This window comes from Hemiscyllium ocellatum, chromosome 1 (assembly GCF_020745735.1).
Source record: "Hemiscyllium ocellatum isolate sHemOce1 chromosome 1, sHemOce1.pat.X.cur, whole genome shotgun sequence".
In the NCBI taxonomy this organism is placed as follows: domain Eukaryota; kingdom Metazoa; phylum Chordata; class Chondrichthyes; order Orectolobiformes; family Hemiscylliidae; genus Hemiscyllium; species Hemiscyllium ocellatum.
Genome location: NC_083401.1, coordinates 90,436,769 through 90,459,405, shown reverse-complemented (window position 1 = coordinate 90,459,405; position 22,637 = coordinate 90,436,769). Strand labels below are relative to the sequence as shown.

Genomic DNA, 22,637 nt, shown 5'->3' with positions numbered 1-22,637 from the left:
TGAGATAGAATCAATTAGATTTCCAGCTCAATAACCTGTTGTTACTACCAGTACAGAAATCTGTGATGTATTGTTTCTTCCAAACATGCTGAATGTCTATAACCAATATTACTTTTCATCAATTGATATTGAACAATACATAGAATAACAAACAATGCATAAAAAGAATGAGTATTCTGGTATTGGACGGAAAGAAAACAGAGAAAGAAGTAACCAGAGAGAAAATAAGAGAGAGAGCAAGAGCTTGAGAAACAGACAAAGAGAGAGAGGCAGGAAAAAGGGATTTGGATCATGAGCCCATTGGAAGTTTACAATGCTTGTGTCAGGATAGGTGCTATCATGAAATATCCAGGCTAAACAGCTTTAGGGTTTAAGCCATTTTGTCATTTGAAAATTCAACAGTGACAATTGTGGCCAGAATTCAGAACAAATCTTTTTCCACCTTAAATGGAGACAAACCTTCTCACCACAAGATAATTGATCATTTTAAAATATTGTTTTGCATGATGCAAATACCATAACCAAATACAACCATGGGCCGTTAAATCAGTGGAAAACTACAATGTCCCTGCTTATTCTGAGCATTATGGTGATGACTACATCTCTCCAATTCTACCTTATATTACTCATCTTCACAAATTTTCAGTAGCACTTTTTATTCCAAAGGGCGAAATTGAAAATCATGCATCAAAAGATCAAAGTGATTTAGTAATCCGCTTGTTTTACAATAAAGCAAAATTCACCTAGGAATACAAGAACTAACAACTTAACGTAAAGTCAAATTGAACAATCGTGGATATGTTTCTAGGTTGACACATAGTAACAACACGCGGTGCATTAAGTGGAATTATCACAGCCAAAAAAAACAGTCTGAACCTTGCCATCTGAGCAATGTATCAGCAAATTCACAACTGCTGAACTCGGTTAGATAGGAGGAATTAGTAGTGCAAAATGCTAATTTCACCTGTTAATCTTTTCCTTACCAATGTTCCGAAATTACCATTTCCTAATGTTTAGCAAAGTAGTGTTCGGCGTCGAGCGCAGCGCATCTTCAGCCTATATTGAAGCCACTGACTAATGTTATTTAAATTGAAGTTTAAAGTCTCTGAGTGTTTAACGGACAGTGACATGTCTTCAAGTACGAAAACAAATCTTGAAGGTGAGTAACGGGTGTCGGGTAGATGGGATAGGGACAGATCAAAAGGCAAGCAGATCCGGTCAAAGCTCTGGGATGAACTCTCAAAGCACTCAGAAGCGTTTCCGTGAGCAGAATCAAACCATACACGGTACAGAGGGTGAAAGTTTCCCCTGTACGTCCACAACATTGAGCTTACACATTATAGAAAAGCCGAATGAATACATAAAAATAACAATCAGTCTCAACACACCACTCGCCAACTACCCATGGCGGATTGGTTTACAGAGCCAACTCTTGAAATAAATAGCTCTATTTTGGTCACCAGACTTTTACGGAACACATTCAAATTCAGGCGCCGATATGGGACAGACCGCACCAACCATTCCCAAGAAACCGAACAATGAATGTTTAAACCAAATAAAAACATAAAATCGTCCAACATTTTCTATGACTCCAGCTCGCCCCACCAAAAAAAAACCCCACATCAGACACATCCGAGGAGGCGCGCAGATCTCTTGGCACACAGACAGTGGATGCATCCAGTTTAGAAATCAATATCAATTATACATTAGGTTTGAGGAAACAACTTTTAGATTTGCATATCCACTCAAATAAAACCACCGGGTTTTTGTTATCATTCACTCCAAAATGCAAGCGGTTACATATGTGTGAGAGATCAGAAATCTCCGAGAGGAATAAAAAGGGAAACATTGCGTGGAGAGGTGGAGCGATCAGCAGAGAGAGCCAGAGGAGAGAAATACACATTCAGCAGAGAAGCAGAGAGGAGGAAATCAGGAAGGAGTGGGAAGAGTTACAAGGATTTTGGTTTATCTTCCTATTTGCAAGTATTCCCAGCAGTCTGTAGGGTCTTTTCAGATGCAGACATTGTAAGAATTCATTCGGTGATTAACATGATTCTGTCACCTACCTCTGGAATTCGAAGGCGAAGACTAACAAGATTTTTCTAATCACTGATGTCACATACCTTTAACTCTTTGGAGTCCAGGATTGGTGTGTCAAATTGCTGGCGAGAAACAGAAGCGAAGAAGTAGAAAGTTGGAAAATCTAGACTTCCAATTCCCAGCTCAAACTCAGCATCGTCCTTCGCCGAGCTCGGGTTCCGCTCAGTCTTATTCCCATAGATCACGCCTCCAATGTTAAAAAAAAACACTTTTCTTCCCCAGGATTTCTTTTGCAAAAGCAGATAACGTTCCTCGCCAGCAGATCACGTCTTGTATAACCAAAATGAAAATTCCTCTTTCGGGAAAGGAGAGAATTTCTTCAGTAAGAAACTAAATGCCAGAAAATCGTTGCATCATTAACAACCATCTCCCTTGTATGGCATCATGCGGCAATTTACAGGAACACAAATACTTAAACTGGCGAGTACAGTAGCTGGTGAGAGCCTTTCTCCATTATGCTGATGTAGTATCTCATTTCATATCTGATCAGCTGTAAGCCATTAGCATGATCAATTTTGCCGGCTGCGGTTCGAAACAATACCCAGAGAGCTGACTTCAAACTGAAACTGCTGACAGCTGAGAATATTCACAAGATAATACCAGGGAGCCAGAGGAAATGCTCTAATTTTAACATTCTCAGCAAAGCGATAGAGCAGGAAGCGTAGGCAGAAAGGAGCATCTGTAGCAGACAAGGGCTGATTCACTTGTGTTTTACTGCCCTTGACCACCAGGTGACTACACTCCTGTCTTTTTAAGACACTGAGGGGTTTCTTGTAAGTCGGCAGCGCTGATATTCTTCACCAGCGGTGCTCCCACCGGTCTTAATGCCCGTCCACTTTCGCCTATCGTGTTAGGTAACTGGGAATCCACCGTTAGAGCATCATTTTGCCAGAATGTTGGCGTTCTCACTATTACATATATTTACTGACGCTGTATGATACGCAGCGAATTCAATCCATTATATATTTGAAAAGCTGATTTGCCTCTTCTTAAACTTCTTAAAAATACGGTTTACATCAAAAATATATATTCCAAATTCCAATGAGGAAAATTACAATCTATACGAATAGGAGCAACGAAAAGCTGGTTCCAGTCTGGATCCGCTGCCTGTTTAACTCAGATGAAAGCGTCTGGAAGAGGCTGCCAGACTTGCTGGTTCATATAGGCAGGTTTCAGTGTATCATCGAGCTCAACTTTTAGCATCTTTTTTTTGTTGTAGTTCAACTGCATGTTATTACTGTGTCAACTTGGTCACTAATGTGTTGTTAAAAGTCTCAACTACCTTTCCTCAAGTTTTGTTCATCACGTCTCGTGACAATTTACCAATCTCGGTGTCGCTCTTAGAACCGATTATAAATAGCATTGGGCCAACTGAAAGGAGAAGGCAAGTATCAATGCTTACTCAGCAAACGGGAATGAAGTCTATAGATCACTGGAAGGCAGTTCAAACAGCTCCCAGTAAAACAACATACAGTACAAATTTAGCCACCATTTTATATAACTGAGCGTGTCAGTTCAGAGTCAGAGGCACACAGCATAGAAGCAGACCCTTCGGTCCAACTAGTCCTCACCGACAACGTTCCCAAATCAAACTAGTCCCAATTGCTTGCGTTTGGCCCATATCCCTCCTAACCTGTCCTATTCAAGTACTCATCAAAATGTCTTTTAAATGCTGTAAGTGTACCCGCATCCACCACTTCCTCTGGCGGTTCATTCTACACACTAACCACTCATTGTATGAAAGAAGTAGTCCTGCCTGTCTTTTTTAAATCTTTCTCCTCTCACTTTAAAAATATACCTCCTAGTTTTGAACTCCCAACTCGAGAGAGAAGGCCAATGTTATTTACCTAATCTACACCCCTCCTGCTTTTATAAATTTCTATAAGGTCACCCTTCAACCTCTGATGCTCCAGTGAAAAAAGTGCCAAGCTATTCAACCTATCCTTATAACTCAAACCCTTAATCCTGGTAAATATTTTCTGAACCTGCTCCAATTTAATAATATCCTTCCTATGGCATGATGACAAGAACTGTGCACAGTATTCCAGCCAATCGGATTAGCCAACAACAGTTTTCAAGTACAGTTCTTGTCCACTGGGAGATGTAGACGTCAAATCTCTAACTCACTGAGTCCACCAATGAGCATGAGGAGCAGGATCTTTATAAATTTAGTGGTTTAGAAGTCACCAATTGATTCTCTTCAGGTACAACTATATAACACATTCTGATAAAATCTAGTTCAGAGGAGTCATTATTTGGAGATGCCGGTGTTGGACTGGGGTGTACAATCCTGCTCCTTGGATGCTGCCTGACATGTTGCGCTTTTCCAGCAACACATTTTCAGCTCTGATCTCCAGCATCTGCAGACCTCACTTTCTCTTGTACAAAGTTAAAAATCTCACAACACCAGGTTATAGTCCAACAGGTTTAATTGGAAGCACACTGGCTTTTGGAGCGGCGCTCCTTCATCAGGTGATAGTCACCTGATGAAGGAGCGTCGCTCCGAAAGCTAGTGTGCTTCCAATTAAACCTGTTGGAATATAACCTGGTGTTGTGTGATTTTTAACTTAGTTCGCAGGAAGTTGTGAACAATTGTCACCAAACCTGAAACGTTAACTCTGATTTCTTTTCACAGATGCTGCCAGACCTGCTGAGCTTTTCCAGCAACTTTTGTTTTTGTTTCTGATAAAAGCTAGCCACAGGAATGTTGAATTACCATACCTACGACATTTCCTTTAATATCTCCAAACATTGTGCAGAGATCCATGTACAGCGGCAAGTGAAAAAATCAAAAAGGGAACATGGTGGCACATCGATGGGCAAGTACGGACATTTGGAGCGCAGATCAGAGGGACCATTGCATACCTTGTTGGTCTTGCAAATAATGTTTCAAACAAATGAGGAACATAAATAAATTTATCCAGTCTTACTCTTAGTCTTCCAACTAAACAACTTTAAACTTCTCTTCCACTTGTTTGAATCCCTTCATATTCCTGTTCTTTCCCATCTCTTCATTCTCTTCCAGTCTTATAAATGGCAAAAACAGCACAAATTGCAGATTATGGCAAATCATAATCTAAATAACTGCATGCTAAATGGTAAGTTCAAAATACTTTCATCTTATAGAATCATAGAGTAAGGAAGAGGCCCTTTGGCCTATCAAGTCTGTACCATCAAATAATATACTACTATCTACACTAGAATCACTTTCCAGCACTTGGGCCATTGCCTTGAATTTATGACACTTGAAATGCTCATCAAATACGTTTTAAAGGTTGTGAGTTTTTCTGCTTTAACCATCCTCCCAGGCAGTGAATTCCAGATGCCTATTACATTCTGGGTGAGAAAAGGTTTTCCTCACATTTCCTCTAAACCTTGAATAATAATGGAGCCCAGTACACAATGACAGATGTCAAAACTAAATCATTTGTAACAATCTTCAGATAAAAGTAGCAGAAGGATAATCTTTTTTGCTATCAAGTTGGGGTCCCATGATCCCATCATCATGGATTCTGATCTTCGTCAAGTTGTTTAACAAATTAATATAAAAAGTGCCGAGAACGTTGAACACAGAAAAGGCTTGAAGGTCTGAATCCAGGTAGTAGTGCTGTGGAATTGTATTTCAGAATTCACTGATACTTACTTTGGGCTCAGTTCACTTCCAGATATCATTATATCCTTAGTCCAGAATGTTAATGAGCTCAAAATCTGGAGATGAGGTAAGAAACAATCCATTACCATTGGAGCAGCATTCAGCCAAGCAGGCAACAAGGAGCCCCACATGCCAATGGGACTAGGATCACTCCTGATTTTATAGTTGTTAAATTAGGTTTGAGAGCTAAATACCTAATATTGTTCTGATGTTTTATTTTCTTATATTCTGAAATGTTGGAGAAGTTGCCAAGAAGACAGTCACTGAAGCAACAGCCCCACTTATCTCTTTATCATAAGAAAAGGCAGTTTAATTAGTGATGCGAACATCCTGAGGTTCACCACTCCTCCAAAAAACAGCTGACTTTCTTTGACCCTTCTTGTACTACCCCTTCAACTCTTAGGGCTCACACTCTGATCTTCTATTCTGGGATCTGGGAATGCTAGTCCAGGGTTATCTAAAGATTGACTTACTGGTTGAGTCTGTGGTTAAGAAAGCAAATGTAATGTTGTTGGTTGTCTCAACAGAGTTGGAATGTAAATGTAGCGATGTGCTACTGAGACTTTATAAAGGTCTGGTTAGGCCCCATTTAGAATACTGTATCTAGTTTTGGAACCCTCACCTCAGGAAGGACATACTGGTAGGCCTAACATACGATGAATGTTTGAGGATCCTGAGATTGTATTCATTAGAGTTTAGAAGGTTGACGGGAGATCTAATAGAAACTTACAAGATAATGCATGGCTTAGAAAAAGTGGACACTGGGAATTTGTTTCTGTCAGGCGGAGATACTAGGATCTGTGGGCACAGCCTTTGATTAGAAGGGGTCAATTTGAAACAGAAATGAGGAGATATTTCTTCAGCCAGAGAGTGGTGGGCCTGTGGAATTCATTGCCAGGGAGTGAAGTGGAGGCCGGGACGTTGGGTGTCTTCAAGGCAGAGATTGATAACTTCTTGATCTTGCAAGGAATTAAGAGCTATGGGGTGAGTGTGGGTAAGTGGCATTGAAATGTCCATCAGCCAAGAATGAATGGCAGAGTGGGCTTGATGGGCCGAATGGTCTTACTTCCACTCCTATGTCTTATGGTCTTATGGTCTTATTCCTAAATCCTTTTACCTTTTTGCATTAAGACCCTGTTTAAAACATAAAACTTACTATTCTGAACATTTTTTTTACTTTACGTCTTCTCACACTTATAAAACTAAATTTCATAAATAAAAACACAGCTTCAAAATGATAGCTATGGCTATAGAATTCTTTCCATGGAATATGAAACAATTTCAGTTGGGATATGCATTTTTTGAATTAACTACTGAAGGTTAGAAATTCATTTGGTATAGTCATCTATAATATTTCCCCATGAAATCTTAACTTTATTTGGCAAGATTGAGTATTGAGCTTGAAAAAATGAAATTAATAACAATTAAAAGGGAGAGTTTCTTGTAAAATTAAGTCTCCCACTTTCTATCTATATATGCTTAACTTCAGCACGCTCAGAGCTGATATCTTCAATATTACTATTCCATTTCAACAGTTAAAAATCACTGATGGTAGTAGACATTTAATATATTGAAGTTGCTTCATTATTGTAATTATGTGCCTATAAAACATATTTAAATTTAAAATAAAATTTATCTGCCCTTTTCTGCTTAAATTCTGAGCAGTTACTTGGCAGATAATGTTCACTGGTTCCTTTTCCAGGTCAAGATGAGATAGTACTGGAAAAGCACAGCAGATCAGGCAGCATCCGAGGAGCAGGAAATCGACATTTCGAGCAAAAACCCTTCATCAGGAATAAGGCTGGGAGCCACAGGGGTGGAGACATAAATGGGAGAGGGAGTGGAGCTGGGAGCAAGGTAGCTGAGAGTGAAATAGGTGGATGGGAGTGGGGTAAAGGTGGTAGGTCGGAGGGGAGGGTGGAGTGGATAGGTGGGAAGGAAGATTGACAGATGGACATATCATGAGGACGGTGCTGAGCCGGCAGGTTGGAAATGGGGTAAGGTGGAAGGGAGGGTAAATGAGGAAGCTGGTGAAGTCCACATTGATGCCATGGAGTTGAAGGGTTCGGAGGTCTCATGTTCACTTTTGTTCACTAAAATCTCCTGGCACACTCTATGGGTAGTAACTATATCCACCTTTGTTCCACAGACATTGACATTAACAAAACTCCAATCTCAACACAATCATTGGGGCCAAGGTCAGATTAACTCAGAACACACCTCAGGACTTCACCACAGCTCATCCACACGGTATCTTGCAATACTCTTGCTTGGTGGCTGTGCATGCAGGGACATACACCCATCTCATGCAAAGGATGCATTTTTGGGTTCATGGCTTGCTTTCTTAGCATTCATTGACTTTGTGTTTACTTAAACATTTATACCAAGCTCTGGCCTGCCTTGAAGCTAAGCTGCTTGTTATGGTTATAAGCGCTGAACAATCAAGGGGGTGGATATATTGCTGTATGGTAATGAGGTACATCATTGTCATCATTTCCAGAATGTGCCAGCAGCTTCTGTAAAAAATACGCTGCACATTCTTTAACCAAATGGCCACATCTGAAAGTCAAAGGGAGCAGTCCTTCATTGAGTGAATGGTATGATGTAGGTATTGACTATGTAGGTGTGCCACCACAGTCAGTCAGGGCATCACCTGGCCGGGGATTTGGCCAAGGTAAATGCCAACACAGGGTTTCAGAAGGCAGTCCATGTTGCATTGAGATCATTAGGGAACTCAGTTGTGGGGTTTGGAGTTATAATGCTGGGATGAAGAGGGGAAGTGAGCATGAAGTGGGGGGACACCAAATATGAAAGTAGGATCCAATATCACGGGAGAACACAAGGTACCATGTGGTATAAGTCACCATCACATTGGTAACAGGAGATAGTGAGAGAGATGAAAGTGGCTGGAAAAGCTATTGTTAACAGCACAGGAGACGGAAAGGTATTGAAGTGTCTTTAGTGAGTGAGTAAGTAAGAAGCACAGAGGAGAAAAAGCTCAGATATTTCAGAAGATAAGGTGGGTGAGAACAATTGAGTTGAGATGTTGTATGCAGTAGTGGGAATAGTAGACCATTGGTCTTGGAGGAAAATGTATTCAATGGCAAAGTTACAGTGATGTGAAATATCAGAGAAGATGGTGGCCTACTTTTATAAAGTACAGACCTACTTTCTACATTGCTGGACATTTCTTCTAACAAGGGACACTGCACTGACCTGAGCCGCTATCTCAGTTCAGGCTAATTGCGTCTGGTGTTGTGACTTCCTATGGCAATCCAGAGGAATGAAGACAGAGATCTTCTCCACCTGATTGTGAACTGGAGTCCTAACTTCCCTCTTCTGGCCATCTCCTCCATAGTAAGAAGCATCAGATATTGATGCAGCATTTACACTGATGCACAGCTGGGGTTTAGTGCCCATGCTATCAATGCCAGAAAATCCCAGCAGCAGCAAGCAATTCTGTTTCTGCATCTGCAAAATTCAACAATAAGAATGTTATGGAGTCCAGATGTTTCACTAATGACACGCATAGTGGAAAATTGCGTGAGAAAAGTTGCCATAGCCAGTGACATGAAAGCTTCCATGAAACACCCGAAAAATAACAAGTAAAAGGTTTACTCCTATATCTTCTACATTATATTTTTAAATGAAAAACGTCTCTATTTACCTAATCCTATGCAAATAGTGACCCACTGTTAATAGTGAGGTTGGGGCCTACATCATTATAATCTACCACTGGTTGCAAAACTGTCAAATCATCTAGTTTTCAGTTAATAATGAGACTGATCATTGAAATTTGCCTCTGTGTTATTATAGGAACATAAGTGAAATGTAAGGTGTACTTTAGACAGTAAAAAAAAGTGCTGTAAAGTTCACTGAAGGCTAAAACCATATTTGTAAATTTAGGGTGATGGTTGTATAACTGCAAAAAAAAATCCAATCTGATTGTAAAATGAGTAAGTAGCACTCATATTTGATCAAAACGATGGAAAATGTGAAGTACCAACTACTATTTGGGATTTTGTTTAATTTTCTTTTTCTCAGAAGTATAAGCATTTTTGAAAGATGTGTTACTTACAAACTAAAACTATGTAGTATTTTCTGCTGTACTGGTCTAACAGAGCTCAGGTTTCACAATTACTTCTGGATGCTTGCTGAAAAAATATAGGATTCCAGTGTTTTGTGTGCAGGTACCCCCAAGTCCCTTTGTGTTGCTGCTTTCTGCAGTTTTCCCCCATTCTAAATAGTACTCTGTTCTTTTCTACTTCCTTCCAAAATGAACAGCTTCACATTTTCCCACAGTAAACTCTATTTGCCAACTTTTTGACCACTTACCTAACTTAACAGTTTCTCCCCATAAATTGTTTGCATCCTCATATCCTGCTTTTCCACATACTTTTGTGTCAGTTGCAAATATGGCTACAGTGTATTTTTGTCTTGACAGCTGAAAGCATGTTCAAGGTAATTTATTTGATGAAGCTGGAACAAATGTTAACACTCTTCACAACCTAGTTAAAAAAAATGGAAAAATGGCTAATAATAGCTGGCTCTCCACCATAAAATGTAATAATTATTAATAGCTGAAAATAATTAGAAATTATACTTTCATATTAACCATCAAAGCAGCAGGGATTCATATACCAAATCCTATTGATTAATCAGCGCTCTCTGGCTGTGAGTTATATAAAATGCAGCTATCTTAGTTTAAAGTAAAGCATAAATGATGCTATTAGAGAAGCTGTTTGGCATTTTTGAAAACATATACATTAAGACATACTTGGTTAATGGGATAGAAGCTAACTTTTTTAAATCTAAACACCATATTTTAGTTTAAAGTAAAGCATAAATGATGCTATTGGAGAAGCTGTTTGGCATTTTTGAAAACATATACATTTAAGATATTCTCGGTTAATGGGATAGAAGCTCACCTTTTTTTAATCTAAACACCATACTTTGGATTTTTGTCCAATTGATGATCTAATTAATGTAATTATTTCTTCATTGTAACTTAGGGTCATTATTTTGTCAGTAGGATGTGTCTTACTATCAGTGAAAGTCATCATCAAAAAAGAACCTGATGGAAACCATGCCATTGTACATCTTCTTCACATTGACTATTGAGTAGAGGACTTTGTCAAGGCTATCTGGGCCAACCTATATCCCTCAAGATTACAACAACATTTCATAGCTGTTCTGTTGCACTTGGATGGATAAAGAATGTATTGGCATTATTTCTAATGCAATTCTTTATTTCTGCTTATAGAAGCATGCTATACTATTCAAGGATACATGGCTTGATTCATGCATGCCTAGATACTCTAAAAACAAACAAGGCTATTTGCTACAGATCCATCTCAACGTGGAAGCTGATCATCATTAATCTCAAAAAATATACATCCTAGTGAAAGATTGTTGCATTTCCAAATGTTTCAGCCTTGTGTTTGCAACAATGTGCCCGTCATTGAGGATGTATGTAAAGATTCCTCTTCTTGTTAATTCTTTGACAGTATGCCACTATTCATGGCTGAATGTGGCAGGATTGCAGAGTTTAGATCAGGTCCACTGATTGTGGAATCACTTAACTATCTATTACCTATGCCACTTGGTATGTGCACCGTCCTGTGTTTTAATTCGAACAGGTTGACACCTCATTTTCATGTTGCTTCTGCCATGCACCCCTGCACTGTTCATGGTGGTCCTCCTTAAAGTTGCTAATTTTATTTTCCTAACTGCTGTTTTAATAATTCTGCAGAAACTGGGATCTGTATCCCACAGTGTAATAATTGTTTTAAAGGTAGCAAACCTAGAAAACTCAGAGAGACAGCAGTGTGCAGTGGAATGATCTGAAAATCAGTAAACTGTTTCCTTTTTCTTTATGACTTGCTGTCACTTGATGCTTGCACTGTTGGGTATGCAAGTAGTCCTGTATTGTAGCTTCAGCAGGTTGACATCTCATATTTATATGCCTCCTGCACCTCCCTTGAAACAAGTTAAATCTCTGACTTGGTGGTAATGGTGCAGTAGAGGATAAGGTCGATCATGATGCTATGGAACGTGATTGAATACTATGCTGCTGCTGTTGATGGCCCAGGATGTTGTGGATGCTCAGTCTTGAGTTGCTAGAATTGTTTGAAGTCAATTCCATTTAGGATAGTGATAATGCCGCACAACAGAAACGAAGCTATTCTGAATGTGAATGTCAGATGTCTTCTCCATAAATATTATGCAGTGGCTACTTATACCAGTACTGTCCTGGACAGATGCATCTGTGGCAGTTAGATTTGCGAGGACAAGATGAAGCTGGTTATTTTTCTTGTGCTGTTTCCCTCACAGCCTACTGGAGACCAAGTCCAGCAGCTCTCCCCTTTGGACTCAGTCAGTAGTGGTATAACTGAGCAACTCTTCGTGATGGACATTAAACTTCCTGACTCAGCACATGTTCTGTGACCTTGCCATCCTTAGTAACTCTTACAATTGATGTTTTACATGGTGGTATGCTGAATTATCAGCTGAACGATCTGGATGTGTGTGCAGTTACGTAGGTGCATAAGGTGGCTAAGTGAATAAGTGGGTAGGTGGGTAGTCAGGTTAAGAAGGACAAGCACACTTGGGGAGTACCTGTGTGGTTGTTAGGTGCTGGGGATGGTCATGGGATGAATGCTTACAGGAATATGGCCAATAGACAATAGGTGCAGGAGTAGACCATTCTGCCCTTTGAGACAGCACCACCATTCATTATGATCATGGCTGATCATCCACAATCAGTATCCTGTTCCTGCCTTATCCCCATAACCCTTGATTCCACTATCCTTAAGAGCTCTAGCCAACTCTTTCTTGAAAGTATCCAGAGACTTGACCTCCACAGTCTTCTGGGACACAGCATTCCATACACCCACCATGCTCTGGGTGAAGACGTTTCTCCTCTACTCTGTTCTAAGTGACCTACTCTTATTTTTAAACTGTGTCCTCTGGTTCGGGACTCACCCATCAGCGGAAAAATGCTTCCTGCCTCTAGAGTGTCCAATCCTTTAATAATCTTATATGTCTCAATCAGATCCCCTCTCAGCCTTCGAAACTCAAGTGTATACAAGCCCAGTTGCTCCAATCTTTCTGCATAAGATAGTCCCGCCATTCAGGGAATTGACCTTGTGAACTTATGCTGCATTCCCTAAATAGCCAGAATATCTTTCCTCAAATTTGGAGAGCAAAACTGCGCACAATTTTCCAGGTGCAGTCTCACCAGGGCCCTGTACAGCTACAGAGGACCTCTTTGCTTCTATACTCAATTCCTCTTGTTATGAAGGCCAGCATGCTATTAATTTTCTTCACTGTCTGATGTACCTGCATGCTTGCTTTCATTGACTGATGTACAAGAACACCTAGATCTCATTGTACTGCCCTTTACCTAACTTGACTCCATTTAGGTAGTAATCTGCCTTCCTGGTCTTGCCACCAAAGTGGATAACCACACATTTATCCACATTAAACTGCATCTGCCATTAATCTGTCCACTCACCTCGCCTGTCCAGGTCACCCTGTATTCTTCTAACATTCTCCTCACATTTCACCCCGCCACCCAACTTTGTGCCATCAGCAAATTTGCTAACATTACTTTTAATACCTTCATTTATATCATTAATGTACATTGTAAAAAGCTGCAGTCCCAGCACTGATCCCTGCGGTACCCCACTGGTCACCGACTGCCATTCCGAAAGGTAGCTGTTTATGGTGTTGTTGTCACAGTTGGTTGATGGAGGTAGTCGGGCTGGGGAATAGTTGGGGTTGAGGAGGTAGATAGGTAGTTGGGTTGTTTGGAAAGAGGATTGTTGAGTCAGAGGAGTAGTCAGTACTGCCTGGGTGAGGTTGTTTATTTTCAAGCCAAGAGCATAGGTGGTTGATTTGAAGTGCAGATTTGGAGCTACTCAAGTGTTAGACCAGTTTTAACTTGGGCAACTATCAAGGAAAATCTCATTGATCTTAACCAAATTGTCAATACTTGATCAGAGCTGGAGAAATTTGCAAAGAATCCCATGCAGCAGAATTTGCTCATTGGAGGCTTATAACTTACTGGACATTTCCCACAAAGGTCAAAGAATCAGGACCTCCACAACGTATAAATACACATCTTTAGTCTTACCTCTGGTTTCTGATGATCCAAAGTCTGGATGATTTGTGTCATAATGTTAGACAACTTGAAGTTGAGAATGTGAAGTTCCTCAGAGCAATTGAAGAGGAAACAGCCAGACCATTAGGCCTGGTAAAATGAGCAGAAGATGTTCCACTGGCAGATCAGCATTGCTTACCAAAACCTTTTGATGACTGGGCTACACTCTTCAGTGGTTTGTTTCCTGCCATAGAGGCTGATCCTTAAGCCAATTTTCAATGATACTTTCCTACTGTTGCCTTCAAAAATCCTACTTATTTCCCCTTGGCATTATATCTCCCTCTGAATTACTGCCTTTGATATGTACTCTTAGTTTTTTTTTTAATAAACAAACGCACAGAGACCTCTTGTACATGCAATGGTTTTATTAGCATTTTCAAAATTAAGTGAAATGTAAAGATACAGTTCTGACATGAGAAATGAGTTTTTGCTGTGAAATCACCTCCTAACTATATTTCTGAAAGAGTGTTAGTATCAATGCACAATCTACTTAATCTGTCTTTTTCCTTTTGTGGAACCACAAACAGGTTGGCACAGTGGCTCAGTGGTTAGCATTACTACCTCACAGATCCAGGGACCCAGGTTCAATTCCAGCCTCAGGCAACTTCTGTGTGGAGTTTGCATATTTCCCTGTGTCTATGGGCATTTCCTCTGAGTGCTCTGGTTTCCTGCAACCCAAAGATATGCAGGTTAGGTGGATTGGCTATGCTAACTTCCTCATGGAGTTCAGAGATGTACAGGTTAGGTGTATTACTCAGGGAAAATATCAAGTAAGGGAATGGGTCTGGGTGGGATACTCTTTGGAGAGTCAGTGTCGTCTTGTTGGACCAAATGGCCTGTTTCGATATTGTAGGGTTTTTATGATTCTAATCATTATAATTTACATTTTTGTGGTATATTTAAATTCTTACAAAATGCCTTTAATACACATGATAAAAGTATTGTTGTATTCAAATTCTTTTTAAGCACCTATATTTAGTAAAAATGCATTGATGTTTTCATTCATAACACAGAATTACAGAAATGCTACTGCATAGAAGGACACCATTTGAGAAGGAACCCAATCTTCTGTATCCAGCAGCCTTGTGATTTGAAAACTTTTATCAGATCTCTACTTAATTTTTTCTCTTCAAGATGAAAAGTCCAAGCATCTACAATATATCCATCCAACTGAAGTTTCTCAACCCTGGAACCATATTTGTAAATCTCTCTGCCCTCTCTGCAATATGTTCACATCCTTCCAATAGTATGGTGTCCAGAACTTTACACAATGGTCCATCTGATTGTACTCTGTGCCCCTATTAATGAAATCCAGAACATTGAATGCTTTACCAACTACTCTCTCCATTTGTCTTGCCATTTGATCTATGCACATATCCATCCAGGTCTCTTTACTCCTGAACCCCCATTTGAATTGTACCCTATTCTAAACTGTTTGTCCACGTTCTTCCTACCAAAAAACATCACTTCACATTTCTCTGCATTAAACTTGATCTAACACTTATTCAATACTCAACTTATGTTGGGTGCCAGACGTTTTTGCTTCTCTTTGGTGTGCTTTTTCACATTGCTTCTGAACCTTTTGCATTCCTTTGTTCTCAGTTGTATTTTCTGCCCCACACCTATCATAAGCACATTTGTTTTTGTTTCACCTCAATTTCAATCTCATAAAATAGAAGCAAATCATTCTTCGCTTCAAATTTTCAAGTAAATTTTGTTCTCACCAGTATAAATGTATAATGCTGCAATTACCATATATGGTTCCACAGAACTTCAGTGTACAGTAGTTTGTCAAACAGGTTTTTTTGTAAGAATGCCATAATACAGATATTCAAAGATTAATTTGTTGCCTTAAAATTTGGATGTTTACTGGGGTTGCTGTTATCAGCTTTCTTGTGGATTTTTTGAATCAATCTATTCAGGCATGTTATGATACAGAAACAGGAAATGCTTGATAAACACAGCAGGTCTGGGAGCATTGGTGTAGAGAGAAAAAGAGTTAGTATTTGGAGTTCAGTGACCCTTCAACTGTTCATTTTCGGTTTTTGTTTCAGATTTCCAGCATTTGTTTGTCTTATGTTATATATGAAGCAGGTGGGAATTGAACCCAGAGGTACGGACACTGTTTATCCATTTCAAGCCTGCTTTATTTCCAAACCTTTGCTCGGTCGAAGAGAGTATCTACATAGTCTGTGTAGTATGGTCTTGTGGCGCAGTGGTAGCGTCCTTGCCTCGGGACCAGAAGGTCCCACCTCATCCAGAGGTGTACCATAGCATTTCCGAACAGGTTGTTATTAGATATGAATGTAGACCTCTCTCCATCACTCGCTTTCTTGCTGGATGCGGCTCAGTGGCACCAGCAGTGGTTGATGATCCGCCACTGCCCCTCCCTGTGCACTCTGGGTATTGTAGTTCCCTCTTCAGTTTGCTCCTGCGATCAACGGCGGTCTTAGGACTGCAACTCCCAGAGCGCCTCGCGGCACAGCGCCTCGCAGCCAATGGGATACGCAGTCAGCGTTGCCCCAGTTATCGGAATGGCGTCTGCTCGGAGGTTGGCGCCGCTGCCCCTGGTAACGGTCGGCTCCTGGCTTCTCCTCCTGTCGTGTGCTCAGTTCGGAGGTGGACAGAAGAAGAAAGAGGTAAGTGAATCGGACGGTGTTTACGGAAACCGGTCTGTCGTGTTGAGAGACGGGCCCGAGTCTCCATGGATACTGGTGCTGATGGTGCAGGTGCTCAGAGGCCGGAGCAGGAGCAGTGATACAGCAGTAGCTGCCCAGAGTTAGACTGATTCTGTTTTCATTTCAAAACAATGTGTTATGTTTCAATGTGTTGCAATCGGTCTGCATGTGCATTTGTAATCTGCTGTTTAACTCTCAATTACACCCCCGTGATTATAATATTCGTTCGGTTTTCTAAGTTTTTCACTGATTTCAGTGAAAGAGAACGTATTTTAATGGATGCCTAATTATCTGAAGCGTTGCACTCATCACATTTTGTGTTGTGAATATTTAACATTGATGAGATAATTAATGTTGCTTTCACTTGGGTACTGACCATTTGTACTAATGCCGTTTTCTCACAAAGTACCTCGAACTCATTTCTCAGATACATTTATGAAGGAGGCCTTTTGAAGTGTTTTTAATGAAGTTAATGTGCATGCAGCATAAGTTTAGATTTTTTTAATGTAACTAACATTCCAGAAAAGTTTTTTATAACTAAAGTCCTTGTTCTGTGTTTAATCTTGAGAAAACAAATCACAGTTATAAATGTGTCACTATTATTTGATTGTATAATTTGTTTTACAGCTCAAATGTTGTGGCAACAGGTTTATCCCAGCTCTCTTGCATTTTCTGGAGTTGACCTAAATTGCTCCAGAGTCAAAATACTATGGACGATGAAAATCGAAACTAACCAGAAAATGCTCAGCAGATCTGGCAGCATTTGTGTAGAAAGGAACAGAATTCTTGATGAAAGATCACCAACTTGAAAATTGAACTTTTTTTTTCTGTCTCTAAGAGCTTCCAGATGAAGTGATTATTTTCAGCATTTCTATTTAGATTTCACATTGCACAAAGTCTATTTAAGCAAGAATGTAAACCAAAGTTGCAAAATTGTTTAATTTGTAAGCTGTGTTGGATATTAATACCTACTAAACTATCCTCCAAATGCCTCTCCAATACTTTTGAAGATTGACAAAAAAGTCAAGTAAAAGCAGTTATTAATTATTAAATTGCTATATTTTACAGAAATCAGTTATGATTAGATTCACTTCATTTATTTGTGCACTTTGCCTTTTCTAATACAAGTAAATGAACATTTCATGGATAACCTTATTTAAAGATGAATAAATCAGTTCAATTGGCAGACTTCCTGCTTCTGTGACTCGAGGTTCATGGTTTTAAATTACATTAAACATAGAAATTACAAGAATAGGAGATTTATGTCCGATATCCTGGGTGAAATTTATTCTTTGATCAACTTCATGAAGGTAAATTATTTGATCATTACGAACTTGCTGTTTTGTGAGAGATTTCTGTATACAAGTTGGCGGCTGTTAGAACTACACCTAACCAGAACTACACCTAACTGGCAAACATCTGATCCTATAAAAGCTTTCCCTCGCAGCTTTTTTTGACAAATGTTTGGCTGAATATGCACTTTTCTTTATGTCCATTCATTTACAAAGATAAGTGAAGGACTAGTCCCACTTCCCATTGTAAACAAATGGAGATAAATAAAAGTGCAACCTGATGAATGTTTGAAACCATTGTCTTTCCATTACAATGGCTATGAGGTGTTAATGAAGGACTGAGACTAACAATGAGTTACTTAATTGTTCCTATAAAATTGATATTCATAACAGTTAATTTAAAGGCATTTATGTATATTTAGAATATCACTGTTTATACTTGAGAGAATACACCTGGAGTAAAACCTTCCCAGACCCTGAACAACCTAAGCCTCCAAGAGAAAATTGGGAAAATGGAGTGAGATTTCCAACAAAGACCTTCAAGATGCCAAGACTAATAAAGTGTCATTTTCAAGCCAAATGTTTGATGTGAGCTAAGATTTGCACTAGTTCTCACCGTCATCACTACCTAATCTTACCTTGGTAGTATTCAGTCTCCCATTTGCTCACCCTCTGGTCAGAAGACAGAGAACCCACAATATGAAAGTCAGAGTGGTTGCCTGATGACCCCAGCTTACCACTTGTTCCTCTGGACCTCCACCTTCGGACACCCAGCACTCTCATCTCTGAGAACTCTGGAGGCAACTGCACATGCCCCGTATTTCTGGGCATTGACATCTGATACACAACTGCAAGATCATGCCACTTCTCTGATCCGTTTGCTTCTGGACTTCATTGCTGCACTTTGGAATGCACTGACATCTGTTATAGCAGTGCTGGTGCCAGGATATGTTATGCATCAAGATTAGATTAGATTACTTAGTGTGGATACAGGCTCTTTGGCCCAACAAGTTCACATTGACCCTCTGAAGAGTAACTCACCCAAACCTATTTCCTTACACTTACCCCTGACTAATGCACCTTACACTATGGGCAATTTAGCATGGCCAATTCATCTGACCTGCACATCTTTGGACTGTCGGAGGAAACCGAAGCACCGAGAGTTAACCTACGCAGACACAGGGAAAAAGTGCAAACTCCACACAGTCAGTCCCCCGAGGCTGGAATCGAATCAGTGTCCCTGGTGCTATGAGGCAGTGGTGCTAACCACTGAGCCACCGCCCTGCCTCAATCCATGAAATAGATGTCTATTTCATGGATTGGACCAGGATGCATCTCAGGTTTTCTCACTTGCTGCTAAGCACTTTCTTATTTTGTGCCACTTCAATGCTCTCAGCATTTCTTTCTGACCTTACCTATTCTTGCATTGCCTGCAAGAATATCTCCTGAGCTAGAGCAGCATTGTGGCTTAGTGGTTAGCACGGCTGCCTCACAGTGTCAGGGACCTGTGTTTGATTCCAGCTGCAACTGTCTGGAGCTTACACATTCTCCCCGTGTCTGCATGGGTTTCCTCTGGGTGCTTCAGTTTCCTCCCACAGTCCAAAGATGTGAAAGTTAGGTGAATTGGCCATGCCAAATTGCCCATAGTGTTCAGGAATGTGTAGGTTAGGTGCATTAGTCAGGGGAAATGTAGAGTAATAGGAGATGGGAATGGGTCTGGGTGGAATACTCTTCAGAGGGTCTCTGTGGACTTATTGGGCCTGTTTCCACACTGTAGGGATTCTATAATTCTAATAGTGTTTTTATCTTCATTTGCCTTTTAGCCCAGACATCAAGCCAGGCTCGTTGTCGTGATTGCCAGCAGTGATCAGTCAAGGGGGTGGAGATGCTGCTGTACAACACCTGCTTCTTAAATCTGTACCATATGCCAGCTGTATTTGCAGCACACAAACTGCTTGTGCTTCAAGCAAATTACCATGTTTCAAAAGCTAAGGGGAGTAGTCCTCAGCCATGTCAAAACAGGCACTTTACTGTTAGAGGGTAAATCAAGGGTGTTGTCCAAAATTAGTTCTGGGGCATGGGCAAGGTAAGAATTTTCCTCTGGTTAGTGGTCAGGAGCAGAATGTCAGTCACCCAATACCTGTCTTGCTTTCTCAGTCCTGTTGTGGGCCACTTTAATCAGAAATGCAACAAAGGAGGAGAGTGAGCCAAATGAAAATAAAAAAGCTGTCTGTGCTGGAAAAAGTGCTGGGTGTTCCAAGTGTGTGTGTAGGAGCACAGAAGCCATGCAGGGTTAGTAGTTTGGGACAATTTAATGGGTAGGAGTGAGTGAGTGATGATGTTGTACATGGCCATAAGAGTAGTTGAGCATAAGCCTTGGTGGGAGGTGAATGCAGTAGCAAAGATATACGAGGTGTGAGATGAGCAGAGAGAAAGTGACATCTACCTGGTGGAAAGGAAAAAGTCGTTGAGCTTTTGCTGGCTTTATCAGGATTACTATGGATGGTTCAGACTGCACACAGTGAAATGGCAAACTGGGAACAGGGTGTCAGGGTCTGGTGGTGTTACTCCCTTTGCTGGAGCGAGGGAATGAAGGTGGTCATGAGGGGCTGCCAAACATCTATCAGGACTTTCAGGTCCCTTTCAGCAAAACAGGATGCCAATTTCTTCTTATCTGCCATGTCCGAGCTAAATGTCATGAACTGTGCAGAGCAGCCTTGGATTGCTAATATTTGACCAGGTGCACACTTACCTTTTAAATATGGCACTGATAGTGGAAAGACCTCTGTCAATAGTGAGTGAAAGAATCAGATTAGCATCAGGTCAGAGGGGCACAATTTAGGAGTGGTATCTAGTTAATGATCTGAGTTTGCGACAAGAGTGCAAGAAAACCCAGGAGGCCTTGTGGAGAGAAACACTCTGTGAAATTTGATGAAAATGACACTTAGGATTTCTGGTAACATCCAGCTCTTGGTTTTAAAATCCTGTTACTCAGTGGTACTCCTTTTCTCCCAAAGTCTTTGAGGAAAACTCTCTCTCTAAGAAAACTTGCCATTTTAATTAAAGCTGAACAGATTTTATGGGCATTTGAAAGTCCAGCAGATTAAAAAAGGCAGGAAGGCAGGTCTCATAAGTCTGCTGCTCGTGAGCTAGAAAGATCAGGAGCTTTCTGTCCCATCCAACAAGATAACCGATTTCACTTCCTGTGATTACTGTTATGCACCACCAAATGCTACCTTCTCTGATCATCAACTTAACGCATCAATTACATCTACTACTACAATCTCCATTTCAAACTCCTCCTTTTCCTTCTGCATTCCACAGCCTACCTACGATGACTTGGATGCATTCTTGTGTTACAGGCTTTTCCATTTGAATGTTGCCATACTGGCAATCAGGTTTGTTGCCACATAGTAAACTTACAGATAAAATTCTTTTTTCACATCCATAAGCTCTTTCATAGCTCTGAATTTGAGACCTTTTAAATATTTGTGTCAAATTTCAGTATTTCTTTATGAAAGATGTGCAGATTAATTTATTGTCATCCTAATGTTAACCTTTTTTTGAGAGGAATGGAAACGCTTGTTTTAAATTGTGGAATTTAATGAAAGAAACATGAAATTCTGTTCAGATGGGAATGGAAATGTTTGTTTTAAATTAGGGAATTTAATGAAAAGCATAAAGTTTTGAACAGATATTTCAATGCCTTTATTGTTAATAATCTGTACAATTATAAGTCTATTTGAACAAAAAGATTTGTTCCATCTATTTCATGTGGTATGTTTCCACATAGAAGGATTACAATATTAGAGTTAACTGTCAGAATGGCCTCCGAGGTAAATCAAATATAGAATTTGCATGTGTACCCTAGGATAAATAGTGTTTTCCATAAAATGGCAATGCCACAGCTTGTGAGAATATAAAGATGCAAAATGTGCATTTATTAATCAAGTGCAATTTTAATGATGCAAAAATATCAATCTTCAAACATACATTTAATTAAGAAGTTAATGACTTCATCAGTTCATCATTTTGTTGTAAAGACATTTATATTTCTAGTTTTTGAAACTTATAGATATGAAATTTGATTTATCATATATTGTGTGTTTATTGGTAATATTTAAACATGTTAATATAGAATTGGAGAAATGTTGAGCCATTATAGGACACTGTGATGTGAATGTCTAATCTTCCTCAGTTGATTGCAGTAACAGAATGGCAGAATGAATTTGCAAAATGATTTTGGATGCTATTAATACTTCTAGTGCTATATGGTGACATGGTGGCTCAGTGGTTAGTACTGCTGCCTTACAGCGCCGTGGATCCGGGTTTGGTTTCAGGGTTGAGCAACTGTCTGTGTGTAGTTTGCACATCCTCCCCTGTCTGCGTGGGTTTCCTCCGGGTGCTCCAGTTTCCTCCTGCAGACCAAAAACATGCAGTTTATGTGAATTGGCAGTGTTACATTGCCCATACTGTTGAGGAATGTGTAGGTTAGCTACGTTAGTCAGGAGAAATGTAGAGTAATAGGGTAAGGGAATGGGCCTGTGTTGGTTACGCTTCGGAGGGTCGGTGTGGACTTGTTGGGCTGAATGGCCTGTTTCCACACTGTCGGCATTCTATGATACTATGATTCTATGACTTGAGGATAACAATGTAGTGCCTTGAGGTCCTGGTAAGAGGTATCTTCAATATATCATAGAACATGGTTGTATGTTTCCAAGGAGTGTCTATAAGTTTGGCTTAAAAAGTTA

At 40.0% G+C, this 22,637-nt stretch overlaps 1 protein-coding gene across 1 annotated transcript in view; it reads left to right on the top strand.

The window, feature by feature from the left end:
* Nucleotides 1-16,446: 16,446 nt before the first annotated feature.
* tusc3 (tumor suppressor candidate 3) overlaps nt 16,447-22,637 on the top strand; it is a 404,131-nt gene continuing 397,940 nt past the window's right edge. Inside the window, exon 1 of the mRNA XM_060830630.1 lies at nt 16,447-16,555. Coding sequence (XP_060686613.1) covers nt 16,451-16,555 — 105 coding nt within the window. The 5' untranslated portion in view covers nt 16,447-16,450. The remainder of the gene's footprint in view (nt 16,556-22,637) is intronic.